The sequence below is a fragment of the Mustela nigripes genome, chromosome 10, assembly GCF_022355385.1.
Source record: "Mustela nigripes isolate SB6536 chromosome 10, MUSNIG.SB6536, whole genome shotgun sequence".
NCBI classification, from domain to species: domain Eukaryota; kingdom Metazoa; phylum Chordata; class Mammalia; order Carnivora; family Mustelidae; genus Mustela; species Mustela nigripes.
In genome coordinates this window covers 39,676,589-39,701,971 of record NC_081566.1, presented here as the reverse complement: position 1 = coordinate 39,701,971, position 25,383 = coordinate 39,676,589, and the positions used below count along the sequence as shown (strand labels likewise).

General features: G+C 56.6%; 2 protein-coding genes across 2 annotated transcripts in view; one reads left to right on the top strand and one right to left on the bottom strand.

Annotated features, from left to right (window-relative positions):
• LMOD1 (leiomodin 1) overlaps positions 1-16,770 on the top strand; it is a 41,291-nt gene extending 24,521 nt beyond the window's left edge. Inside the window, exons 2-3 of the mRNA XM_059413093.1 lie at positions 12,610-14,079; positions 14,885-16,770. Of these exons, the coding sequence (XP_059269076.1) occupies positions 12,610-14,079; positions 14,885-14,911 (1,497 nt within the window). The 3' untranslated portion in view covers positions 14,912-16,770. The remainder of the gene's footprint in view (positions 1-12,609; positions 14,080-14,884) is intronic.
• Positions 16,771-20,267: 3,497 nt separating this feature from the next.
• SHISA4 (shisa family member 4) lies at positions 20,268-23,914 on the bottom strand. Its single transcript, XM_059413092.1, has 5 exons — positions 23,361-23,914; positions 22,890-23,061; positions 21,972-22,105; positions 20,992-21,159; positions 20,268-20,766 (listed from the first exon to the last, which is right to left on the bottom strand). Exons 1-5 carry the CDS (start codon positions 23,431-23,433, stop codon positions 20,720-20,722), a joined length of 594 nt encoding a protein of 197 aa, XP_059269075.1. The 5' UTR covers positions 23,434-23,914; the 3' UTR covers positions 20,268-20,719.
• Positions 23,915-25,383: the final 1,469 nt, after the last annotated feature.

Here is a 25,383-nt window from a genome sequence, read left to right as displayed (position 1 = left end):
CAAGCAGAGAACATCACTGCAAACGCCGAGGAACTGGCTGGGTGGCAGAACCAAGAGCACAGAGCAGGACTGAGCCGGCAGGAAGGGTGAGACAGGGCAGTCAGCAGCCAGGTGAGGATGGGCTGGTGGGTCAGGATAGCACTGGAGAACCACTGGAAGGTTTGGGCAAGGAAGTGAAATGCCAGATCTGTGCTTCAGCAGAGTCGCTGTGGTGTGGGGATTGTCCTGGAGGAAAGCAGCAAAGCCAGCATGAAAGGGGCTGCGGTAAGCCCAGAGAGAGGTGACAGCTGCGGGGACGCATCAGTGAGGTCAGAGGAGGGACTGGTCAGAGTGGTGGTAAGGAGTAGCGTCATCTGTGTGTAGGAGGTAAGGGGATAAAACCGTCTTTTATCAGTTAGATGGATTGCGCAGCCTCCCCATCCCACCGCAAGCCCTTGGGTTGGAGGAGAAGGGATGCATGAGTATAGAGGGGTCCACATCGCCTCTCCCCACATGCTCCTTCTATCCTCTTCCCAGCAGGATTTCTGATCTGAGCCACCACCAAGACAGGGAATGGAGCAGGAATGGGCGTGGCAGTGGGAAGAAGGGGTGGGGGGGAGCTCAGTTTTTGAGACTCGTGGGGACACACACACACCAGGATGTTTGAGGACAGTTGGATACAAGGGTCTGAGCGTCCACAGTGGTGTCCAGCCCAGGAAAACAGCTTCCAACGATAGCATAACACAGAACACAACTCATGCCCTCGGAGTAGATCAGGTCACCCCAAGAGTAGGTCTAAAAATGAAAGCAAAGGAGGCTTCAAAGACCGTGAAAGCACCCACATTTATGAGGCATGCGATTCCCAAGCATTCCCAAGCAATTAGGCAGGATGAAGAACACAAGATACAAATCTGATTTAGCAATCAGGGGTCAGTAATGAGCTGGATGAAACTAATTTCCATGGAATGTTGTGGCTGAGGTGAGATTGTGTTGGATCCGGGAATGAGTAGGGATTTTACAAGAACTCTTTGGGGGAAGTTTGGGTATAAAAGGCTATCAGGCGCCTAGTGGCTCAGCTGGTTAAGTATCTGCCTTTGGCTCAAGTCAGTATCTCAGCGTCCTGGGATTGAGTCCTGTGTTGGGCTCCCTGCTCGTGGGGGAGTCTGCTTCTCCTTCTCGCTCTGTCCCTCTCCCCATCCCACTCATGTGCTCGGTCTCTCTCTCTCTCTCTCTCTCTCATGCTTTCGCTATCTCTCTTAAATAAATAAAATGGAGGGCAGTGGTCCTGCTCTGGGGGATGGGGTGGTGGGCTGATTGCCATGCATGACCCAGCAGCCTGTAAGGTGGTGTGGCACGGGCGTGGAGTCGGTCAAGTTCAACGTTGGGGCTTTGGCCAGTGGGCGTGACCCCGGTGAAGGATTTGCAAGAATGTGGTTAACATGCCGGATAGGACTGGAGGTGAAGCAGCCAAGGTGGGTGGTGCAGAGAAGTCAGAATTCGGGTCACATTCCAACAATGCCACTTTCAGTTAGAGACCCAAGAGAACTGAAAGCCCGGATTTGAACAGATATTTGCACACACATGCTCATAGCAGTGTTGTGCAGAATAGCAAAAAAGGTGGGAATACATCCAGGGTCTCTCCGTGGCTGAATAAATAAACCAAATGTGGTATATAGCTACAGCGGAGTATTATTCAGCCTTGAAAAGGAAGAAAATTCTGAATTTAAATTTTTTTTGGTGTCCCCCCCCCCACCTTAGTAGGTAACATTTAGCAGCTGTGAAGTCTCACTCTTGCTCAGCAGCAAGAGGCTCCGCGGTGGGTCTGGATGAGAACTGAGTTATTAAGGGGACTCCAGCCTTGTCCTGAAAAATCAGGTTTCCAGTAGTGGCCCAGAGAGGTCACTAAAGAAACTAGCTAATGGATGACAGTTCTGAGGGCAGCTCCTTAGCCTAAAGTGAGAACATCTCCGGTTTGGTAAAACAAACTTGACCTCTCCCCAGCTGCCCCGTCCTTTGGGATAAAGTGGTGAAGATGAAGAAGAAAATGGCTGTCACCGCTCTCCACTCCCACCCCTAGCCTCCCACCTCTGGCCCCGCGGGGGCTGGGCTTCTGCTTGTTTACTGCATTCCTTTAAGGAATGTCACTGGCGGGCAGGCCCTGGGTGCTAGCCTGGCTGGCCTAGCTGCCTCTCGGCTCCTACCTCCTTCCCCTCCAGCTCTGGATATCCTCAAGGCTGCAGGCCAAGGCAGCTGCAGATCCAAGAGGCCTTCCGGGTGTGGACTCCAGGAAGTGTAACATACACAGGGGTGCGCCCTATGGTCAAACCTGGCTTTGGGTCAGCCTGATCCAGACCCAGTGCTGGGAGGGAAGGGACAGGGAGCTGGAAGAGGCACAAGCAGAGGACACAGACTGAACAGAGGGCCATGCAGCCCTGGGGCCTGACCGAGAACCTGTCTCAGGCCTGGCCTCCTAGGATATGATATGAGTAGTCTTGAAATGCTCTACGGCTATCCCTGCTGAGTGGCAGGGCCCTGGGTTGTCTTTCCAGAAGTTGGGGGGAATCACATGCATTCACTGTCTCAGTACCCCAGCCCCTTGTCGGACCCCTGACTCAGCCTGCTCTGGTCCTCGGAACAGGTCCTCTGCTCAAGGAGGCCGTCCTCCCCCACACCCCGGTACTGGGATACAGGGTTGGAGCTTTCTAGATCTTCATCCTTCCAAAACTAACATTTGGCTCCCTTTGGTGGCCTCATTTACTCATCCACTCGTTCATTCCACAGCTCTGTCCCAAACATCTACTGGGCTCCATGCTCCATGCTATCTGTGGGGGACCCAGTGGCTCAGAAGGCCCACTTCCTGGCCACGGTCCTGTAGGAGAGACGGACAAAGGGACAGAGTGATAGTAGCCAAGATCGGGAGTTGGGGCTGGGGCTGGGACACCCGGGGTGACTTCCAAGAGCAGAGCATGTGGCGTGCTTCATTGTTTCAGAGGTGAACCAGCTGAGAATGGGGTGTGGAACCTCCATGAAGGTTCCGAGCTGGAGGGTGGGGTCTTGGGAGGCAGGGCAGAGGCAGGGCAGAGGTTGCAGAAGGGAGCGGAGCCTCTTCCTTGGGCTGCAAGTCTCCTTCCCTGCTTCGCAAACTCCTCCTCCTTCAGGAGCACCTCAGGTGTCTGTCTCCTGGCATAGGGAAGCTTCCTTAGTGCGACGGCCTGGCTCTGCAGTCCACATGCATTCTCGCCGTGAGGACTTGCTCAGACCTCGTGCTCGCCTCTATTGGCAAAGCCGGGTGGCTCCTTCTCCCATGCAGCCGGCCCTCCTCCGCAGCCCTCCTCCCAGGCTTCTAGTTGTCGCCACCTTCCTCATACCCTTTGGGTTTCTTCTTCCAATCCTGACCGATGGTTTCCCCATCTCGGCACCTTGATTGTTATTCTCACGAAGCTGTCTTCCCCTTAACTCTGCCTTAGCGAGAGCCATGGGCCCTTCTTGCCCACTGGTTCCTCCTTCTAGCCTGGACATGAAATCCAAGAATGCCAGGTGCCTCTCCCAGCTCTGGGAGATGCCTGCCCAGCCATCTCTGCGTCCCCAGAGCTGAGCCCAGCACCTGGCAGAGTTGTCACTCCTCGAGCATGCGTAGGACCCAATGATCAGATGGCCAGGGGGCAAACTCCAGGTCTGTGTCAGATGCTTTTCCAGGGGCACCTGGCAGGAGCCTGGCATTCATTCATTCTTTAGTGTCTGACTGTGGGGAGTGTAACATGGGAGTTAAGAGCATGATCTCTTTAGAACCCAGGAGATCTAAGCTTGAACTCCAGTAACTTGTTTAAGAATGACACCATCTGCAAAATGGAGAAAATGTTACCACTGACCCCCAGAAGCCTTAACTGCTCCTGAGCAACACCGTCCAAAAGTAGGTGAATTTTCTGTGGTGTCTTTCTAGGACGCTAACATAATGTGATGGTCACGAAGACTGTGAGCAAAAGTCTTCGAGAGCAGTGGGATTATGAGAGCTCTGGCTCCTACCCGCCAGCCAGATGAGAGTCTCCACCCCTGCAGGGCTCCCCCCACGCTTCCTCCCCAGGAAGCGGGGACCTCTCCAAGCCGTGCCCTCCTCGGGTGGCAGCGCAGAGGAGTGAATTCGATGGGTGACTTAGGTCAAGCACTAAGCACAGCGTCTCCCACCTTGTAAACGCTAAATAAATGGTGGCCACGGTTATTGTTATTTATGTTATTTCGGTGCTGGGCTATCTCTGCACAAGGCATCTGGCTGAAAGAATGGCTTTGCGTGCAGCCCACTCTCACACGTAAGAAGTTCAGACTCTAGAACCTGAGTCCCGGCTTCCTTGCGTAATAGCCATGTGATCTTGGGCTTGTGTTTCTTCTCCTGCGAACCAGGGATCTGGCAGCAGCTCACATGCAGAGCGGCACAGGACTGCAGGAGTTCTGAACTCCATGGGGTGCACGGCCAATAGCACGTCGATGAGCCCACATTACTACAGCGATGGCTTTGCTGGAGAGGAAAGCTGTTGTGGGCTAAGAATTCAGGGAAGAGGACTGAACTTGACTAGGATTGAACTTGACTTCTCCAGCAGACTGGCCGCCAGGGGTGGGGAACATGCCCTTTAGCAACCGAGAGCTCAAAACCATGAAGCGAGCTCCTTTGGTGTTGGGGGTATAGTTTCTTCGCTGGGTAAAGGGACAGCCCGAGTTTGCCTTGCCCTTCCCCAGCAAGCTTGCTGCCATTCCCACACCCTTGGTGTAACCAGCTGTGAGCACCCCACCAGGGGGTCTGGAGTCGGCCTACTACTCTGAGAGTTGATTCACATGCCCCCAGCAGCCTGGTCCTGGAGGGCTGGGCAAGCCAGAGAGAGAGACCAAGCAGGGTGGAGACAGGGAACCAAGGAGCATCTGGGATGCCTGCAGGGAACAGCTTTTCTTAGCTCTGTGACTGCATGAGCCTGGGCTTCTCAGCTCAGAGCTAGCCAGGTGCACACGTTCCCCTAGGGAGGTGCCCTAGATGACCCTTCTGGAGCCCTGGTCAGGATGGAGGCTCTTTTTGGCCCACATTCTTTTGGGGGACCAAGGGGCCCAAGCCTCCAACATTGCTTGCCAGGTCAATTAGGTGTGGATTAGTTCTCACACTGTCAAGCCACAGGCTGGGAACAGAAGAGAGCTGAGCCATCTGTTGGTCCCTGGCATTGAGGGGTCCGACCGAGGTCACCTGGAGGGGTTCTCTCCAAGCCTCACACCTGCCTGTTTCTGCTGTCCTCCTGGCAGTTTATTGGGGGCTGGTCTACTCAGTCCTCACCTCAACAAGCACTTACAGAGGCGCCTGGGATGGGCAGGCCCCCATGCCGGGCATTGTCACCCTCCCTCCGGCCCTGCTCAGGGACTGAGGCCTCCAGACATGCAGTCACCAGAGTCCCAGATGGCCTGGTGAGAAGAAGGCGCTGCAGCCCCCATATTAGATGGTCTAACCCTCACCCCAAAATTAGGAATTTCATTTGGGGAGCAGTTTTGTTTTAAATATTTTATTTATTTATTTATTTATTAGAGAGAAAGAGAGAGAGAGAAGAGAGCAAGGCAGAGGGAGTGGCAGGCAGATGGAGAGGCAGGCTCCCTGCGGAGCAAGGAGCCCGATGTGGTGCTGATCCTAGGACCCTGGGATCATGACCTGAGCCGAAGGCAGACCCTGACTGAACCACCCAGATGTCCCCTTAGCGGATTAACTATACTCCAGTTATGGGCAGGAACTGAGTGTACCCATGAGTCTTTGTGTGTAAAGCCTTGAACACCCCAAAATTATGTTCCCAGAGGTGTGAACCCAAGGGGGTGAGGTTAAAGCCCTTCTCTGCCCCATTCCCCATTGTCTTCCTCCTTCTTGAGCCTATCCTCTGGGGTCCCAGTCTCCCCACAGACCCCCGAACAGCTACAAAGAATGAATAGAAGGGGATTCCTCGGAGCGCGTTCGGCAAGGGCCCGTGCAGACAATGTTTCCCTACACTGCGGGCTTGGAAATAGGGGAAGCAGACCTGGAATGATCTGAAAAGGGCCAGGGCTGGGGTAGCCAAAAAAGGGGGTTTCTGGGAGAGGCCAAGACCTCGTCCCTGAGCCATGGCCAGAACAGGAGCCAGGGAACTTCTGTCTGGGAATGGTTGAGAAAGGGGCTGCCAGGCCTTTTTAGGGAGGCTGCAGCCTCGGGCCGGCCTGAAGGGATGGTGTGGGTTGAAGCTGTAACTCTCTGCCATCAGGGTCCCCTGCCTCAGCACCATCTGCCCCAGGCACGTTGACATCAGATCGTCGCCCTGCCTGCCATCCTTCTAAGCTGTGTGGGCGGGACTGGCTTCTGTAGCATCTGTCCCCAAGATGGCGGTGACCTACACCTCCTGATGGGTGAAGTCAGGACGGGTGAATGAGTGGGGTCGCAGGAGGAGTTTGGAGGGGCTGGCTCTCGAGAACCCCCAGGCCCACACAGGCCCCCAGTGTTTGTAGGACCCTGGTGCTGGTGTGGTCCCCTGTGGGGTTGGTGACACCTGTCCCCAGGCCACTCCACCCCTGCCTCTGTCACCACGGGATTGGGGGGAGGCGTGGGGGAGAACTCCCCAAGCGACCTGGTGCCTTCCCAGCTTCTAGATCTCTAGGGTTTGAGACACGGTCATTCCACTTCCAACGGAGAAGTACGAAATGCAGTGCCACTGACCACTGGGTGAGTGCTTCATCTCGCCCTTCTAAATAACACAAAGATACTAAGGAAGGAGGCCGGGGGCAGGACGAACCCTCCTGCCTGCTGTGGGGCTTAAGCACTTCTCATAGTGAGAGCTGGGCTTCCCCGCAGCTGATCTCCACTTCAAGCCCTTTTTGGGACCAGGCAGGCACCTTGTGGAAGTCTCCTTGCAACCACTCGCAAGCTAATGACGAGCTCCAGATGGGTCAGTTTCATGCAGCATATGAGACGACAGGTTCGCAGGAGGTCTGTAACCGTCCAAGACCATGCAGCTAGCCGAGGGCATGGTTGGGATGTGCACACAGGCCAGCTGCCGGCAGAGCCCATCAATTCCCCGACCACCATCGGGAGGATGCGTTAGGAGAAATCCCAGCTTTCCGGACAGCTCTGGAGGGAACCTACAGCTTTCTAGGGGCAGTATCAGTGGTTTCAGAATCTGGAGCCCTACTGCGTAATGTACAGAATTATCAAACCGCCGTGTGTGCATCGGGGGCTGCTGTAACATCGTGTGTCCACTAGGCTTCCATTAAAAAAAAAAGAAGGAAGGAAGATCAGGGGAGGCTGGTTGGCTCAGTCGGCAGAGCATGTGACTCTTGACCTTGGGGTCATGAGTTCAAGCCCCACATTGGGCATAGAACCTACTCAAACAAAACAAAACAAAACAAAAGGACAACAAAAAAAAAAACCCGAAGCTCTGTTTCAGGAGCTGGCTTAAGCCCCCAGGGGACGACTCCTGGCCCACAGACCACCAAGGGAAATGGGCCTTGCTGTTCTTCCCCAGGACTGCCCCCTCCAGGAATGATACTTCCCCCCAAATAGCAGCTGACTTTCCTGAAACTTCTTGTCAGGACAATCTAGAATCTTTCTTCTTGGGAGAGAGTTACAAAAGAGTTGCTGTTCCATGTGGAATGAGGCAGGAGGCTACAGGGAGGGAAGCTTCTTGGTCCCTACAAGCCCTAGGCCCCCACTACCTGCCCTGCCCTTGACCCCAGCCACGTCAGGGACTGTTCTCCCAGGGGACCTCTGGCTCACTCTCCCGCCTGCGGCCAGCCCCTCTGCACCCTCCCCTTGCAGACGGATGACCCTGGAAGCTGTGGTGCCTGATACCAGGTCTCCAGATGGCTGGAGTGAGTGGGGCCGGGGCCCCAGAGCCCTGAGGGGCCAGCTTCGTGGGAGAAGCAGGGGAACACGATCTTGGGCTCGGAGGCAGGCTGAGGGTTGGTGGGGAGCACTGGTGCAGGACCAGGAGGGAGACACGGTGGGAAGTTGGAGCACTGGGGGGACTAGGAAGCACCGCAGATTTCCCCCATGCTCTCCTACAAAATATAAGCTGATCCACAGGAGACAAGAGGCAGGCTGCAGATCAGAGCCAAGTGAAAAATGCCCGTTCTCATGAACTCAGACCCTGAGGCCTCTGCGTCCTCAGGACTTCAGCTCAGGCCTGGAAGAGGGTCTACTGAAAGCAGAGCTGCAGAGCTGCAGACCCCAGAGTCCCTGCCCTGAGCCCAGAGCCTGAGCCGCAGCACTGTCGATGCTTCCAGACGGAAGGTCTGAGGCTGTCTGTCTCATCTGAATTGACATCACCTCGGACTTGCTTTGGGGGTGGAGCAAATATGCTGGATCCATGGCAGTGGGGTCCAATGTGAGGGGCGCAGCCACTGCCAGTCACCCCTGCCCTCCCTGGCTCTGCCCCAGCCTGGGCCAGGGGCTGGAGCGAACTCGACAGACCCAGACCTTTCCGTGTCCTGTTTGAGAAGTTCTCCCCCAGGTTCATCTGGTCTTGGTGCTGGACCCCAGGGAGGTCTGCAGACTCCCTGCCTTGCATTGGCCTCAGGCAGGGTCACCCTGCAGGCGATGCGTCAGAGGAAGGAAAGACAGGGCCTCAGTGGTGGTCTAATGAGCTAATGGGCACCAGTGGGCCGAGGGCTCAGCACAGCACACACTGGGGGTTTGGCCTTCCCTCGGCAAGTTCTCATTTTCTAGGGACTCCCCAATAGACAAATCTTTTCCTCTCCCACTTTGGCAATGAAGGTGGTAAAATGTTCTCCTCTCTGGTCAATCGACGAGACTTCTAGGGGAAGTTGTACCTGAAGGCCCAAGGTAAGGGAAATGACGCCATGTTGAACCTGTCAAAGGCATTTAACTGGGATCCCAACCCAAGTGGCCGACAGAGCAACACCATGAGGCCATAGGTCTGGAGCGGATGCGGGGAGAGAGATGCTTCTCACCGCTGAGTCTGATTGCTAGGTCCCTGCAAAGTCTCACAGGTTGTTAGAGGTTTACAGACGTCATCCTCTCCACTCCCCTGCCTCTGTGAAGGATTACAAAATCACCCCCTAACCCTAAAGCTTTTCCCAAAGAGGAAAACAATTTTTTTTTTAAGATTTTATTTATTTATTTGACAGACAGAGATCACAAGTAGGCAGAGAGGCAAGCAGAAAGAGAGGAGGAAAGAAGCTCCCTGCCAAGCAGAGAGCCCAATGCAGGGCTCAATCCCAGGACGCTGAGATCATGACCTGAGCCGAAGGCAGAGGCTTTAACCCACTGAGCCACCTGGGCACCCTGGGGAAAACAATTATTGCTGCTTAGATCTCTCACCTGTGGACTTTTGCTCTATGGAAGTTCTTTGTTATATCTAACCTAAACCCCTCCCACTATAAGGGATGAACAGAGGCTCAGAGACAGAAAGACAAGGAAAGATAACCTCAGGAGATCGCCAGGAGGCACCACCAGTTCTAGAAGCAAAAGAAGTTGGCTTGGACTCCCTTTCAGATAAGCAAGAAGGAGGCAGCTCTGCTATGTGCTGAGGAGCTGGCTCACCAGAAATCTCAGCCCTGGGAGGACGCTGGGCTCCTTCTCCTTTTAAGGCAACGTCTGGGCTCTCGGGGCTGCACAAGCGGCAACAAGCCCCAGCCCCACTCATTCCTGGCTATTTGGAGGAAACCCATGATTAATCAGCTCTCCCCCTCCCCCGCCCAGCCTGTTTTTCATTAGGTTCTTTTTAAAGGGCTAGAACACCTCCTTAAGAGCAGACATATGACAGATCCAAGCCAACTAGGACCCCAGAGTAGGGGGAGTACTAACAGGGAGTGGGGAGTAGTCCTGGATGAAGACCAGGGGTGTAGGTCAGAATCTAGGGTATCAGGGCAGAGAGAGGGTTAAAATGCTGGAAAAGGAGTCCTGATGGGAGAGCAGAGGAAGGCTCTGAATGCGAGCCCTGGTCAGAAAGCTGGATGGGTTTGATTAGGAGGAGGGAGCTGCTGAGCGAGGGTGGGGGCAGCAGGGCTGCCCAGGCACACCTGGAGGGCTGCTGGGCTGGGGGAGAGGAGGGCCTTGCCCCTAATGGGCAAGGTTGGAGAAGGTTGCATTGACTTGGCTGCTGCTGGCGAGATGGTCAGACCTGAAACCCAGTTTTTCCTGAACTTGCTGGTTAGTGTCTCTCTGATTAGTGTCTCTACAGTTTCCCTGTAAGTGAGGCCTGTGGGAGGCATGGGATCTGTGCAGAGGGCAGCTGGGCGCTGCACGGTGGGCACTGAGAAATCCCCAAGGGCGCGCACATTTGGAAGGGGAGGGCAGGAGTCCCTGGCTTGGGGGCCTGACCTCTGAAGATTGGGCTGGACTCCTGGAGAGGCCACAGCACCCAGCTCTCACTTCCATGCTCCCGAAGCGGCTGGAATTTGAGATGAAACCACTGTGAGCTGGGGTGGGCTGGAATTTCCTGGCTGAGCTGTGGACAGATGTTAGGAGTGTCCTAAAGGGGCTGACCCATTGGATCTCCCCGTTTACCTTCTGTTTGCCTACTCCAAGCTCCCTCTTCCTTTCAAATCAAGGTACAGTAAAGTCACCATCAGGGACAGGGTGAGACCAAGGGTCACATCCAGAGAAGGTGTGAGAGGGCATCCTCAGGCCCTTGCCCCACCACTGAAGCCCCAGGAGCTCCCCCCGCACAACTGCCCCCACAGGGCAGGAGGAGAGAAGGGGCACATTCCTCAGCCCTGCCTCACCAGGCCCTGTGCCCCTTGGCTGCGTGTTGTGATTCTAGCAGAGAAGCCAAGGACTTTTGCTGCTAAATAAACCCTGGGGCTGGTCCCCAGTGGCATGTGTTTGTGGCGCAGGTACAAACTGTTTCCATAGGACCAACCAGCTCCCCATTCCGTCCGGGCAGGGTGGGGGTGCACTCCTGAAAGAAAGAAGACCTTTCTAATAATCAGGCTGTAGTCTCTTCCTCTTTTTTTTTTTTTTTTTAAGATTTTATTTATTTATTTGACAGAAATCACAAATAGGCGGAGAGGCAGGCAGAGAGAGAGGAAGGGAAGCAGGCTCCCTGCTGAGCAGAGAGCCCGAGCGGGACTCGATCCCAGGACCCTGAGATCATGACCTGAGCCGAAGGTAGAGGCTCAACCCACTGAGCCACCCAGGCGCCCCTGTAGTCTCTTCCTCTTAAAAACAAAACAAGGGGCACCTGGGTGGCTCAGTGGGTTGAAGCCTCTGCCTTTGGCTCAGGTCATGATCCCAGAGTTCTGGGATCGAGCCCCATATCAGGCTCTTTGCTCGGCAGGGAGCCTGCTTCCCTCTCTCTCTCTGCCGGTCTCTCTGCCTACTTGTGATCTCTGTCTGTCAAATAAATAAATAAAATCTAAAAAAAAAACCAAACAACAAAAAACAAAAACAAAACAAAACCTTTAGGAAGGACATTCCTTGAGGTCCCAGTTGCTCCAAGGTATCCATCATAGTCAAACAGTTTAATATCTAATTGTAGGCAATCTTGATGCTTCTTTAGCCCTCCTGAAGGGGGTAGGAAGCAAGTACTCTCAAAATAAGGCTCAGACTTTCTGCAACCTCATGGAAGTAGACACACGGCCCCATGGAAGTACAGGGTGGCTCATGCTGTGTGGACAACTTAAGCCTTTCATGTATCTCAGCTGACTCCCTTCCAGAACCCCTGAACAATTTCTCCTTGTCTATGTGGTCCACGCAGAGTCAAGGAATCCTAGATCCGGAATCTGGCAGAGTCCTCTTGAGGTCAGCTCACTGAGTGGACGCCAGGACCCCTTATAGAGAGCTGCTGGTCCTTAGCAAAGTTTTTTCTAAAAAAAATAAGGACGATACTGTGGGCTCTTGGAAAAGCTACACATACCTGACGTAAACGTATGGGCTTTATTCTGTTAATGTCTACCTTCTTTATCGTAGGCTCCTTTTTATTTCAGTGAGAGAATGATGGGAGATCAAATTTATAAATATCTTTAATTGGTAAGATTAAATGTTAGCAACCTTATGTTGGTCCCTCCAACTTTTTTATTCCTTTGAAAAGGCATTAGCTGTGAAATTCCAGCATCTGAGGACCACCGACCCACCTCCCCTTTGGAAGCAGGGTCAGCGCTGGGGTGAGGCACACGAGGCACTAGCCGAGCCCAAAGAATGCAAGGGGGCACCCAGAAGCGCAGTGAGCTGATATTTTTAAAAACTGAATTTAATGCCAAGAAAAAAAATCCATGACAACCAAAAATTCAAAATTTTAAATAAAGGCAGGAGCAGCATAAGTGATTTTTCCTCTTGCCCTCCGGTTCCAACATGGCTCAGCAAAGTACCACTCGGAAAGATTCCTGCTAAATCACCCATGACAGGAAAGGGCAGCTCTGGGTCTGAGAACACCCCTCGGGAAAGGACCTGCCGCAACCTCCCAGGTCTTCCCCTAGGCCCCTGGCGACCCTGAGGTTTGCTTGAGTCTGACATCAGCCTGTTCTCTGCAGCTTGAATCCCAGACCCTCTCAGGGTGTTCTCAATGGACTTTGCCCTTTGGACGCTCCAGGGCAGTTATATAAATGCTCCCCGCACTTGTCCCCATACTCTCTCCCCTCCCCGTGCAGCCAGATCTTCATGTTTCTTTCTCTTTTCTGAATTCTTAGGAAAGCAAGCAAGTGGAGACCAAGACAGATGCCAAGAACGGAGAGGAAAGGGGCAGAGACGCCAGCAAAAGAACCCTGGGCCCCAGACGGGACTCAGAGCTGGGGAAGGAGCCAAAGAAGGGTGGTTTAAAGAAAAGCTTCTCAAGAGACCAAGAGGAAGCTGATGGGAAAGGCGGAGAGAAGCCCAAGGAGGAGAAGCTCCTCAGGGGCCTTGACAAGGGCCGGGTCAGGGCTGCTGTGGACAAGAAGGAGGCAGGGAAGGATGCGAAAGGAGAGGAGAAGGCGGCGGCCCCGCGGGAGGAGGACGAGAAGAAAGGCCGTGACAGGAGCGCAGGGTCGAGCAGAGACAAGGACAAGAAGAGAGAGGGGAAGGACATCCGCAAGAGAGAGGACGGCGGGCACGCAAGAGGGGAGAGCGGGAACGCAGAGGGCAAGAAGGAAGACCAGCGGGTGAAGAGAGGAAGCGGGAGCGGAGACACAAAAAGGGAGGATGAGAAGGTGAAAAGAGAGGAGTCCGTCAGTGACAAGGAACCCAAAGAAGAGAACAAGACCCAAGCGCGGGAGAAACCAGCCCCGCCTTGCCCCCCCAAGCCCTCCTCCGAAGGGCCCGCCAAGGCAGAGGAGGAGGCGGCCCCCAGCATATTTGATGAGCCCCTGGAGAGGGTGAAGAACAATGACCCAGAGATGACCGAGGTGAACGTCAACAACTCAGACTGTATCACAAATGAGATCTTGGTCCGGTTCACCGAGGCTCTGGAGTTCAACACGGTGGTCAAGGTGTTTGCCCTGGCCAACACACGCGCGGACGACCACGTGGCCTTTGCCATCGCCATCATGCTCAAGGCCAACAAGACCATCACCAGCCTGAACCTGGACTCTAACCACATCACGGGCAAAGGCATCCTGGCCATCTTCCGGGCCCTCCTCCAGAACAACACGCTGACGGAACTCCGCTTCCACAACCAGCGGCACATCTGCGGCGGCAAGACCGAGATGGAGATCGCCAAGCTGCTCAAGGAGAACACCACGCTGCTCAAGCTGGGCTACCATTTCGAGCTGGCCGGGCCCCGGATGACGGTCACCAACCTGCTCAGCCGCAACATGGACAAACAGCGGCAAAAGCGGCTCCAGGAGCAGCGGCAGGCACAGGAGGCCGGCGGCGAGAAGAAGGATCTACTGGAGGTGCCCAAGTTCGGGGCCCTGGCCAAGGGCTCCCCCAAACCCTCCCCCCAGCCATCTCCAAAGGCCTCGCCCAAGAACTCGCCCAAGAAAGGGGGCGCCCCAGCTGCTCCGCCGCCGCCACCACCGCCTCCCTTGGCCCCGCCCCTTATCATGGAGAACCTGAAGAACTCATTGTCCCCAGCCACCCAGAGGAAGATGGGAGACAAAGTCCTGCCCGTCCAGGAGAAGAACTCCCGCGACCAGCTACTGGCCGCCATTCGCTCCAGCAACCTCAAGCAGCTCAAGAAGGTAAGTAGTCGCAGGCCTGGGCCTGAAGGGCTGGAGGGGAGGGCGAGCCTGCTGGGGGAACCGGGACAGAGCAGGCTGTCGGGCCGCTGTGCCTGTGTGGCACGTCTGGCCATCACAGCCATCCCCCTGCCTCTGGACAGGCCATGGTGTCTCCCTTAGAGGGGGGCTCTCTCCTTCCTGTAAGGAGCTTCCTTTAGCCTCTCACTCCGTGCCTCCAACTTTGCTACCCTGCAGCTTAACCAGGGTCTCCCAGAAATGGAGAAACAGTCTCTACCTAGTAGTTCCGCCTCGGGTCCTGCATTAAGTCTTCTCTCCTTCCTTCGCAAAACAAAAATGATCTCCCTTTTACGAATTCCCTCTCAGGACCAGCCAAGTCCTAGTGATCAGTGTATCCCAAAGGTCTTTGGGAGATTCAGCCCTCAGGAGGGTCTCCCCTGTGACTAATCAGTGCCACAGACACATGAGCCATCCCTAGAGACCCCCCTGCTCCCCCAGGTTTCACCTCCCTGAACCTCAGGCGATAGAGGCCATGGTCATGTGCTGATCTGACGGGATGGCGGCAGCGAACCCTAGCCCTACAGCATCATCGGAGGCTAGGCACCAAGACAGAAAGGACAACCTCAGCTGTGATGCTAGTGGTCACTGGATGACATCCAGTTTTTACAGACGGGAAAATGCTCACTTACTCATTCTACAGACACCTGTAGGGGGGCTCTGGTTGCCAGAAGGAAGGGAGGCCAGAAGAATTCTAGAGGCTCCTCTGCTGAGCTCCTTTCTCTAAATGGTCTCTGCTTTGCCCTTACAGGTGGAGGTGCCCAAACTGCTTCAGTAGGACCAGACTGCCAGGGGGCACTGTCTGCCGATGCCAAGGCTGCCCCGGCCTCGCCTCCCAGGGCCGCACAGACCCCGCCCCACACCCCACCCCCGGCTGCCCTGCTGTGGATGTCCCTACTCTGCCATGGGACAGCATGAGGCCTGGCCACACTCCAGGAAGGATGCCTTCTCTCTTCTCACTTTCCTTTTGTCGTCTCTGAGGCTCTCCAAAAATTTCTTTTATACCTGGAGCTGAGGTTGCTGGACAAGAAGAGTCCTTTTAGCGTGTCACCGAGAAGATGGCATGGCTAGGGCTCAAGTAGCTGGCAAGTTACGAAAGGCCTGTGGTCCAGGAAAGATGTCCCACCAGGACCACATAACCAGCCCAGTCCCACTGCCCTCCAGGGCCAGGATTCAGGCCTCTGAGGAGCCCTTGGGGCAAAGCTGCTGGGCCCGTGGCCCTCTGTGTGGGACAATGGCAGAAGATTGAGAAGGGCACAAGAGCCCAAGGGAAGAAGGAGAAGGGGCCGAGGATACCCTCAGACCCCCTCCTGGGCTGATCAGAGGACACAGCAGGGGCAGCTGGCCTGGTGGGAAGTGGGCTCCAGCTGGGAAGAGAGGGACAGACAGCAGCTGGTCCTGAAGGTTTGATGCCAAAGCAGACATTTCCCTCACACCCACCTGCTGTTGTATAAATAGCCGTGTATCTGTTTTTCCATAAGATTTTGATAATATATACAAGCCTTTAGTTGTGAATGACCGTGCCCCTGCCCCCTATACTGTCCTGAGGGGTCCTGATGGTCACCCTAGGCCCCATGGAGGACTTTAGAGGCTCAGGGTCCTGACATGCCAGCCCAGGTTGACCATATAACAGGTTCATATCTGCGGAAAGTCCAGTGCGAGGGAAAGACTCAAGCGTGGGTCGAGGGCTCCCCACTGACTGGGTTGACCAGGCCAAGGAAACTAGGCCTTAGCCAGGGTCTGCTCCTGACCATTGCTGCTGCCTGGAATCATTAGCCAGAGCCGCTTTTAGGGGTGACGGGGCAGAGTGGAGCACGGGGCCCTGGGATGGCTATATTAGGCATGTTCAGGGAATACTCATTCCATGACTCTTCCTCACCGTGGGCTTGGGGCCAGCTCCTCACAGCAGTCACAAGCCCAGGAAGGCAGCCATCTCTGAGCAGGCAGAGAAGTGAATGACCGTTTGGGGAGCAGCCGCCACACCAGTGTGCCCAGTGACCCATCTCACACCCCACTCCAGCTGCAGGCTGCTCTCCTGACCTAACTGCGCCCCTGTGCCCTCCATCAGGTATATCAAAAGCATCTTCCTGATTTGATTGATTTATAGGTTCTGGCACCCCTTGACACTGTGGAAGAGCCTCTTTGGGTCTGGGTCACTAGCAGTTTTCTCTGTCTCGGTGTTTTGTCCCACAGCAGGGAGCACAGCAGTTTCATCATTGTTGGGGTGAAGGAGGGGGCATCCCTGCTAGGAAGAAGGATTGCTGTGCTAGGTCTGACCGAACACAGAGGCAGGCTAGTTGTGGGAGCAAAAAGCTTGGATCCCAGGGGACACTCTGCACCCCCCCTTCCCCTCTACTCACTTGCCTGTCCACCCCAACAATCGAAACAAGGGCTGGGCCCAGGAGATGGCGGGTAGACACCTGCTGCCTCTCGGACCTCAGAGGGTGTTAGCCGGAGCTGAGGGCAGCCAGCGCTTCCATGTACCCTGTGTCTGCGGTTGCCAGGCCTCAGCAAGATGCTGCAGGCTGCTTCAGGTGCTCTTGCAATTCTGGAGGTTTCCATTTTGCAGGTCAAGTTCAGCCCAGAGAGGTTACCTATAGATCCGTGATCACACAGCTAATAAAAAGAGAGCTCAGATCTCCTGCTCTTAGAGCTCTTTCTTATGAGAGATCCCCCTCCTTCCCTTCCTGACATGAGACCGGTCCAAACCCAAGTAACGGATCTCCAAATCTTAAAGTTCCAATAACCAGACACACACACACACACACACACACACACTCTCTCTCTCTCTCTCTCTCTCTCTCTTGTCCTCTTGAGGGTTTGGGGGGGTGTAATGCCCGGACTGATGAGGTCATCCTTCCTCCGGTGCCTGCGAACCTGATGCGGGACCGTAGCGCCATCTGCAGGCAGGTCGCGTCCGGCTTCTCCGGCCGCACGAGGGGCGTCCCGGAGCTACGCGGGGTGGGGGCCAGGGAAGGTGGGCAGATGAGACGCCGCGCTGGGTCTGGGGGGCGCCTTCCCGCCGCCTGGGAGGGACGGGGGTGGGGGGGAGCGCCAGGTACCGAGCGGCCGCGTGTTCCGGGTCGGCCGAGCGCGGAAAGCGGGCCACCCTCGCTGGGCCAGTTTCTGCGGAGTAGTGCACCCACCCTGTCCCACCTGCCCCGTCTGCCTCCGCAGACGGCCGTCTGCTGGGTTTCCCTTCCTGAAAGCCAGGCTGCAAGAGCCGGAAAGGATCTGTCTTCGTCCGGATCCCGCCTTTTCCAGGGAAGACCATGAGAGTCAAAGGCAGCAAATGACTTGAACAAGCTGATGCACACGCACGCAAACCACGTCTCTCGTCGCCGGCTGCATCCTACCGACCTGGGCCAAGGAGTCTCCCCCTACTTCTGCTCCGGCTGGCCCCTTTTCGTTTCCAGGGGCCACATACTGGGTCTTCGCGTCTGGCTGCCCCGACCCCCGTGGGGCCCACCGCCGACCCCCACTGTTGCACAGGCTTCCCACCTTGGGGCCCTGCCTCTGCAGGCCTTGGGGGACACCGGGCTAGGTAGGACTGAAGCCCTGTCGCTGGCCGTGGGGGGATGGCGACTGCCTACTCACCCCACTTCCTGTCGCGGGAACTCAACAAGCCAGTGAGCCAGGGGCTGTAGGCTGTGGCTGTCACAGGTGCTGTGAGTTGGGACCATGGCCACTCACGTGGCCCTAAGAAGCATAAGATCTGGACACGAGTCACCCACGGAGGGTGCTTCTGGACCACCAAGATCACCAAGCCTATTGTGTCATGTGCTCCCCGCCCCTCTGCAGACCACTCTCAAGGCTGGGGCCCAGCTATCCCTTATGCTACTTCTTGAGCGGGTGGCCACTGCTGTCCTGGGAGTCCAGGCCTGGTGAACCACCCCCTCCCACCCCGACGCCCTGTGCTCCACCTGCTCTGCCTGGCCCATGCCTCTAATTCCTCTTCCTTTATCCCACCTACCCCCCCTCACTCCTTGCCTCAAGTGTCAGCTGCCCCAATTCTATTCCTCTCCCCCCACAGTGCTCCCCTTTCCTTTTTGGGGGGCCCCCATTGTATTCCCATTCACCTCTGCCCCAGCTCTTTCCCTGCATCTGAACCCCTGCCTTCCCCCTTTGAGCTCAGCCTCCCCCTCCCCTGCCTGAGGCACCCAAGAAAGAGGAGCACTTGCTTTTGCTCCTCTCCATCTGTGCCTCCCAGACCTCCCCTTAGGGGTCCTGAGTGTGCTCTCGCAACTCAGCAGGACCCCACTTATACCACTGGAGTGTAAATCCTTGAGCGTCACCGCTCCTCCTGCCCTGTATCTTCCTCTCATCTGTAGGGTGCCTGCCTGGTTTTCAGGGGTGCTAGCTGCTGAACAAGAAGATGGGGAGGGGCAGCTACAGCTCTGAGCTCCTACTGGCCCTCTTCCCCTGGTGGTAAGCAGAGATGGGCTCATAGATGGAGAGCTTTGGGAAAGATTCAGGGGGACTGCCCTATTAACAGAGCTAGAGGATGTGAGAGGCGCCTTCTCTCTGCTTGGGGCATGTGAAAGCCCCACTCTGTCGTAGTTACCCCCTTTTCCTTAGAATTCTCAGTGCAGAGTGAATTGCCTGGAAATGCTGGGGAGGGGAGACGCCACCTCCTGGGAGGCAGCTATGACTGGGATAAACCTGCCTTCCACTCCAGTCCACAAAGCAATTTTTAATTGGCCCCAGATTGTGGATTTAAGGATAATTAATTCAGCTGGGCATGGCCATGCATTCATTTACACCTCTTTTCTTAGGGAAACTCAGAAACCTTATCCTGCCAATGTCCTCCACCTCTCAGCTTCCGGAGGGAGAGGGAGAGAGAGAGAGAGAGAGAAACTAACTGGGTTCCAAACCTTGAGATGAGCTGGTGACCCCCTCCTGAAGTGTGAAGGAAGGCAGAATTTGCAGGAAGCCAGGACTCTGTGTGACCCCAGCTCCCACCGCTTGCTCCCACCCTCAGAGAGAAGTTGGATTTGGAGCTCTGGCCCCAGCTCTGCCTGCCCCTCAGCATTAACTTTCTCTCTCTGTCTGGTCAGGTCCAGGGGCAGACTCCTGGGCCCCTGAAAATTTAATGAGGATGGGAGGAAGCTGTGAATCCCTGGACAGAGGATTTGTAGGCTTTGCCTACAGCTGTCTCTGACGCTGGCCGAGGAGCCCCTCACTTCCAGCCTGTGTGACGAGAGCCTCCCTGACACTCTGTGGGTGTCAGAGGGCATGGTTAGCACAGTGTCCATATGCAAACCAGCTGGAGGACAAGGCTGTGGGGCTGGAGGACCCTGGGTGAGGGAAGGAGGGGCTGAGCATATGGGTGTTGGGGAAAGGAACCGTTGGTTGGAGGATGTTGCCAAGCCACCCTGGCACTTTTCCCACTTGAATTAAAAACTGTAAAACCTCTTTCCCTACATCTGTCACCAGACAAGTCCTGAGAGCACAAGGACCCAGGTCCTCAGGGAACAAGGCAAGAGGGTAGAGCTTGGTGCCCAAGCATCTCCAAGGGTGGGGGCGTCTGCCTGGCTCAGTGGGGGTCTAATTTCTTAGTCCTGATGATCCAACGCAGCCGACAGGAACACCTCCCATCAACCTCTTGGGCGGCTCAGTCCCTCCGCTTAGCTCCTAGAACCCCTCAGATCAGGAAGGACAGGCAGGGGTCACAATTTCATGTACGTATTTCACCCTCATGACAGCCCTGAGGCATCATTTCCATGGGATAGCTGAGAAAACTGGGCTCAGACACACACCCAAGGTCAACCAGTGTGGGGACCCACACATGAAGCTAAGTGTCCCGGGAAAGGGGAAGGTGCCTTTGTACAAATGTGCAGTGCCTTTCATGTCACAGGGGCCTGACCCCTAGTGGGCAACCTCTGTAATGCAAATAAGCCCCCTCTTCCCAGCTGTGGCAAAATCCACCACACTGGCTTTGGGAACACAGCTCGAGGAGCCCTCAGCCTGGGGGGCGGCTCTGCTGGCGGAAGCAGGTGAGGGGGGATGCTGAGCTCCAGCCCTGGCGCCTGCCTTCCCAGCCTGGAGGATGTGGCACTGGCAGCACTCAGGGCCCAGCTGCAGGCAGAGCTTCTGGAAGGTGTGGACGGGCCCAATGAGGCAACTGACATGAGTTACAGCTTTACAGCTTTAATCCAGCAGTTGGAGCCCTGTGACCAGTGGGGCAGCCGGGAGCAGGGCTTCCGCCCACTGCTGATGGAGCCCTCTCCCTGCTCTGCCCCGGCCCACAGTGCGTGAACAGGGAGGGCCCCAGCGTTCCTGGCTGGGATCTTGGAAGTTGACGGACTCTGAGAAAGCAGGGGTCTTGACCCAGGCTTTCATGTCCTTCTCTTGTCCCAGGTAAAAACAGTCCAGTGATCCCAAGCCCTCCCCACCCACCCCTCATTCACAGCCAAGTTCCAGCTCAGCTCCTGGTCTACTTCCCTGGGGCTCCATCACCAGCAAGACCCAGGGCTTGGCTTGGTCTGGGGCCTGAGGAGTAGAGGACCCTCGCCCACCCCCAGGGCCAGATGCAGATACAGGAGAAGGGCATCACTGAAGGGGCAGCAGAGACACAGCTGGTTCCTCAGGGTCCTGGGTAGGACGGCTGTGGTGGCATATAGGGGGGAGGAGCTGAAAGCCAAGGAGACAGGATGAGGGTGGGGGGCGGGCCTGGGAGGACGGGAAGTGACCCCCAATTCCAGAGGCATGAAGGATTCATGGGGAAGAGGTAGCCTGGATGTTTCCAGCTGAGGCAGAAGTCTGGGAGAGGGACTCAGGGTGAGAAAAGAGCAGGGGAGGTCCCAGCACAGAGGTAGGGGGCAGGTGAGAGCAAGACACTCCAGATGGCTCACTTACCTGCAGGGTTGTAGATAGGGGGCCCAGCTGGGTAGAGTGGATACTGGGGAGCAGGACCACTAGGAGGGTACATGTAGCCAGGCTGTGGGGGTGCGGGGCCAGCTTTGGGGTCCTGGGGGTATGGGTACACTGGCTGCACTGGGATGCCTGTCATTGGAATCTCCTGGCCTAGGTGGGGGACAAGGATCAGCATCAAAACTCCACATCCATGGCGAAACCTCCTCCTCCTGCCCCGGAAACCAAGGTAAGCACCCCTGGGCGCCTGCTGTCTGTTCTGGCGGGCTCCAGGCTGGCCACCTGCTGCCTCTGCCTCCCAGACATTGCCTGGCAGAGTTGAGCAGGGAGCTGTGCACGTGGTCCCCGCGAGTCAGTCTGTGTTTAGCAGGTTTGCTCCCCTCAGCAGGTTTCAGAGGCCTCACGGGCCAGAGAGCAGAGCCCGGGGAATGTCCCACTTAGGCAAGGATAGGGCAGCTCCAGAGTCTGGTATCTTGTTATCTAGCACAGCTGCCACTCAGGGGGTCCGCCTTCAGCCTTTTCCTCCCATTCTGATCCCCCGTGCAGCGCCACCATTCCCACACCCATCAGGGTTGGGCGAATGTGTGGTCACATGCCTGCACTCAGGCATACATTCATTCCACTGTACACTAGGGTTCATGCAATTAATGCTAACGTCTACAGACCCCATCCCGTGTCCTTTCCAAGAGTCACGTGTGTGCCTGTGCCCATGCACACACACCACCATTGACAGACAGCCTGCCACGCACATCTGAGTATTCCCATGCACGCATGTCCGTGGACACAAAGTCTGCTGGTTCACAGAGAGCCCTGGCCACGTTCTTATTTCTGGGGTTACTGGCTGGCAGGTGTATGTACACAGAAGCACTCGCTGCTACACAGTTCACACATGCTTGAACTCTCTGGTGCCCACCACGGGGGTCGACCCAGCCTACCGGATTTATCTTGCCCGGTACCATACATACCTTCAAATGGGCTCTGCAGATGCTGGCGCCGGCGGTACAGGTAGCAGCAGGAACAGAGGAAGCAGCAGATGGTGGTGGCCACCACAGCCACAAAGAGGATCACAGCCGAGGCGATGCCTGCTATGGTCTTGGGACTTAGACAAAGAACAGTCCCCTCACCTTCCAACACTCAAAGGAGGGACTCCTCATTATGGTGACCATAACACTGTGCTCCAACTCCTGGCCAGCAGGGGGCCACAGCAAGCTGAGATTTGGGGTTCCTTGAGGGGCTCTGCCCAGTCCCTGTGGAGGAGATCTTAGGGGACCTCCATGTCCCAGAAGACCGTGCTGCCTGGCTGCCTAGTGTGAGGCATGCCGGGATTTGTAGTGTGCTCCCCACTTCGTTGCTCCTACATCTACAACTTAATTGGTTAGACTTTGAACATGTTAGCACTAAAAGGCACCTTAGAAATAATCTAGAGCCCCTTTCTATCAAACCCCCAGCACGCAGTCTCCTTACACCTTTTCTATATTAGCAGTTCCCTGCAAAAAGTTTGAAACCACCAGTTTGGCAACCCCTGCATTTCGTGAAGAGGAAATAATGACCCAGGAGAGGACGAGCCTTCCCCAGAATGACACGGTGAAGGAGCAGTGGACCTGGGAATCAAACCCACGTCTCCTGCCTTCTTGCCAGAGCTTCTCCCACAAAGCTGCCCCACTACCCACCCTCCACCAAGCACAAGTCGGTTAATACGCCTTTCCTAGAGCTTCCAGGCCCCAGCACCAACACCCACTCTGTCACCAGGCTGCGTCCTAGGTCTGGGTTCAGGCTGTGGAGGTGGACATGGAGAGGGGCTGGAGGGAGACAGGGAGGAGGGGAGGCCCGGGCAGGCCTCCTCAGAGGACGCTGGAGGGGCGGGGGTGGAGGCGGGGGCCCACCTGAAGGCCAGGCAGTGCTTCTGCTGCCTCTCGGTGATGAGCAAGGTCAGGTCTCTGCAGCAGTACCGCTGGTAGCAGGTCCCGCAGCAGAAGGTGAAGAACTCGCAGTTAAAGCCTGGATGCCAGGAGCCATTCCGGTCCAGGTACCACAGGCAGTCCTCGCCGGCCAGCACTGCGGGCAGGTTGGGGTGGGGGGCCCATGGCCATCGGGCCAGCTTTCCGTCCGCCCTTAGCCCCGCTCCCCCAGGCTCCCAGCCCGCCGTCTCCCGGGTCGCGGGAGCTGCCCCTCGTTGTCACCCCGAGGGGCTCCGCCCCTGAACCCCCGCGGCCTCCTTCCGCGGCTGACTCCGCGCCCCGGGTCAGCTTCTCATGGCCCAGCCTCCCCGCCGGGTCTCCTCCCGCTCCCCGCGGGCCAGCAGCACCCAGCGGAGCCCCGCGCCCACCCCGCCGCCTCGCCGCCCAACCCCTTACCCAGGGGAGCCCCCAGCACCAGGAGGGCGGCCGCGGCCAGCGGCGCGGCCCCGCAGAGCCCCGGGGGCCGCATGGCGGGGCTTGGGCGCGGCCGAGCTCGGCCGCCGGGAGCGTGGAGCGCAGGACGAAGCCGGCCGGCGGGAGCTGCTGCGGGGCCCAGCCCGCCGCCAGGCTCGGTTTCCTCTCCCGCCTCCTGCGAGGGCGGGACTAAGGCCCGGGCCGCGGTAACCCTGCCCCCCACGTTCCGCGCCCGGCCCAGGGGGCCACCCACCGGCGACGCCCACCCAGCCCGGGACTCGGGAGCTGGGCGCCCCTCTCCCAGCCCGGTGCTACCCTGTACCCCGCCCACGGCTCCACCGTGGCTCCTCCTGCCCGAGCCACGGAGGCCACAGCGGGGCCGCTGGTCTCTGCAGCCAGGGAGGTCCAGCCGTGTCCTGGGCCCGCCCCCGCGGCCTGGGCCCAATCAGTATCCCGGACCCCAGAAGCTCCGATCCTGGTGCTGTCTCCGAGTGCCTAGAAGGGCAGGGCTGGACCTTTCCCTGTGCAGGACCTCCTCTGCCCCAGTGTCCAGTCCAGGACGTCCTGCGGGGGGCGGGAGAAGAGGGAAAAGAGCCTGAGAGCACCCCGCCCCCACTCCCAGAACACAGGCACCCATTGAGAGGCAGCTCAGAGCGGCTTTGTCCCTGGCGGTGCCCACAGGCCTGGACTCTGCCAGCTGCACTGGTTCCCTGAGATGGCCCCTTCCCCCTCTGAGTGGACAGCGCTGGCATGCACCAGCCTATGGCCTCATCAGTCGGGATGGCAGGCTGGGGCCACCTGGACCCCATCCAGCTAGACACCCTTCAAAAACTCCTTTCTTCATAAAGCAGTCCTGCAGAAATCCTGCATAGGCTAGGGGAGCATAGGGAGGGCAAGAGTTAATTACGGTGGAGACAGTGGTTTTGGTGGAAGGGGGGAGCCAGTTAATCCCCTTACAAATTTATACTGTCAGTATATGTCACTATGTGACATGTGACATATATGTCACTATGCCCGCTGCTACCTGGGCTACCCTGACCACGACCTGCCTGTCACTCCAGGGACCAGACTGAAAGCCTACCTCAAGCTGTGGCCTTGGTGCAGTCCCTTACAAAGCACTTTGACAGGTAGCTCATGAGAGGGTTTCCCCAACTCGGTGAGCTCAGCGAAGCCGACAGGTGACAGGTGTCCTCATCAATCCTATCGTACAGATGGAGAAAGTAGGACTCAAGGGAGTTGTAGGACTTGCCAGAGATAATACAGCCCACGAGAGGCAGAGGCAACAACAGCAGGGCCCAAGTCTTCTAAATCCAGGTGGGTTCCCCTTCCTGACAGCAGAGGGTGTGCAGTGAGTCTCTCCAGTGTTTGGAGGTGAGGGAACCCGGGCAGGGCAGGGGAGGTGCCGCAGAGCCTAAATAAGTTAGGAAGGGCGGCCAGAAGACGAGCTGCCCTGTCTGGGGCTCATGTGTGTGCTAGCACACCCAACCTGAGAGCTGGAGTAAGAGAGGACTGGTTCCTGCCCCAGGTAGCTGCAGGTAGTCTGATGGGGAAAGGGGGTGGGGAACGACACAGTGATTATAAATACCCGTGCAGGTGCAGGACCCAGTCAGAAACACAGCAGCAGAGGGGTGCAGAGAGACGTCTCGCCCTTGACCACCCCCTAGACAGTGTGCCCTTTGCCATCCAAGTGCGCAAGCTCCACAAGTGTGCGACCCTGTGGCCGTTGTGCTCACTGCTGTCACCCAGCCCTTGCCATTGGTAATGACTGTAGGTAGCCTGACATGCAGAGCGAGGGCTGTCTCCCTTCCTGTCCAAGGCTGATCCTCCCACGTCTACTCTAGACCCCCTCTGATCTCTCCGCCTTATCTCTTTTCTTCGGGGTCCTTAGTTTCTCCTTTCTTATCAGCTTCTTTCCCCAGAGCAAAACGGAAATCTCAAGTCTCTCCTGGTACAACAAAACTAAACAAGACCAAACAAAACCAAGCCGCATGCTTCCGGAAACTCA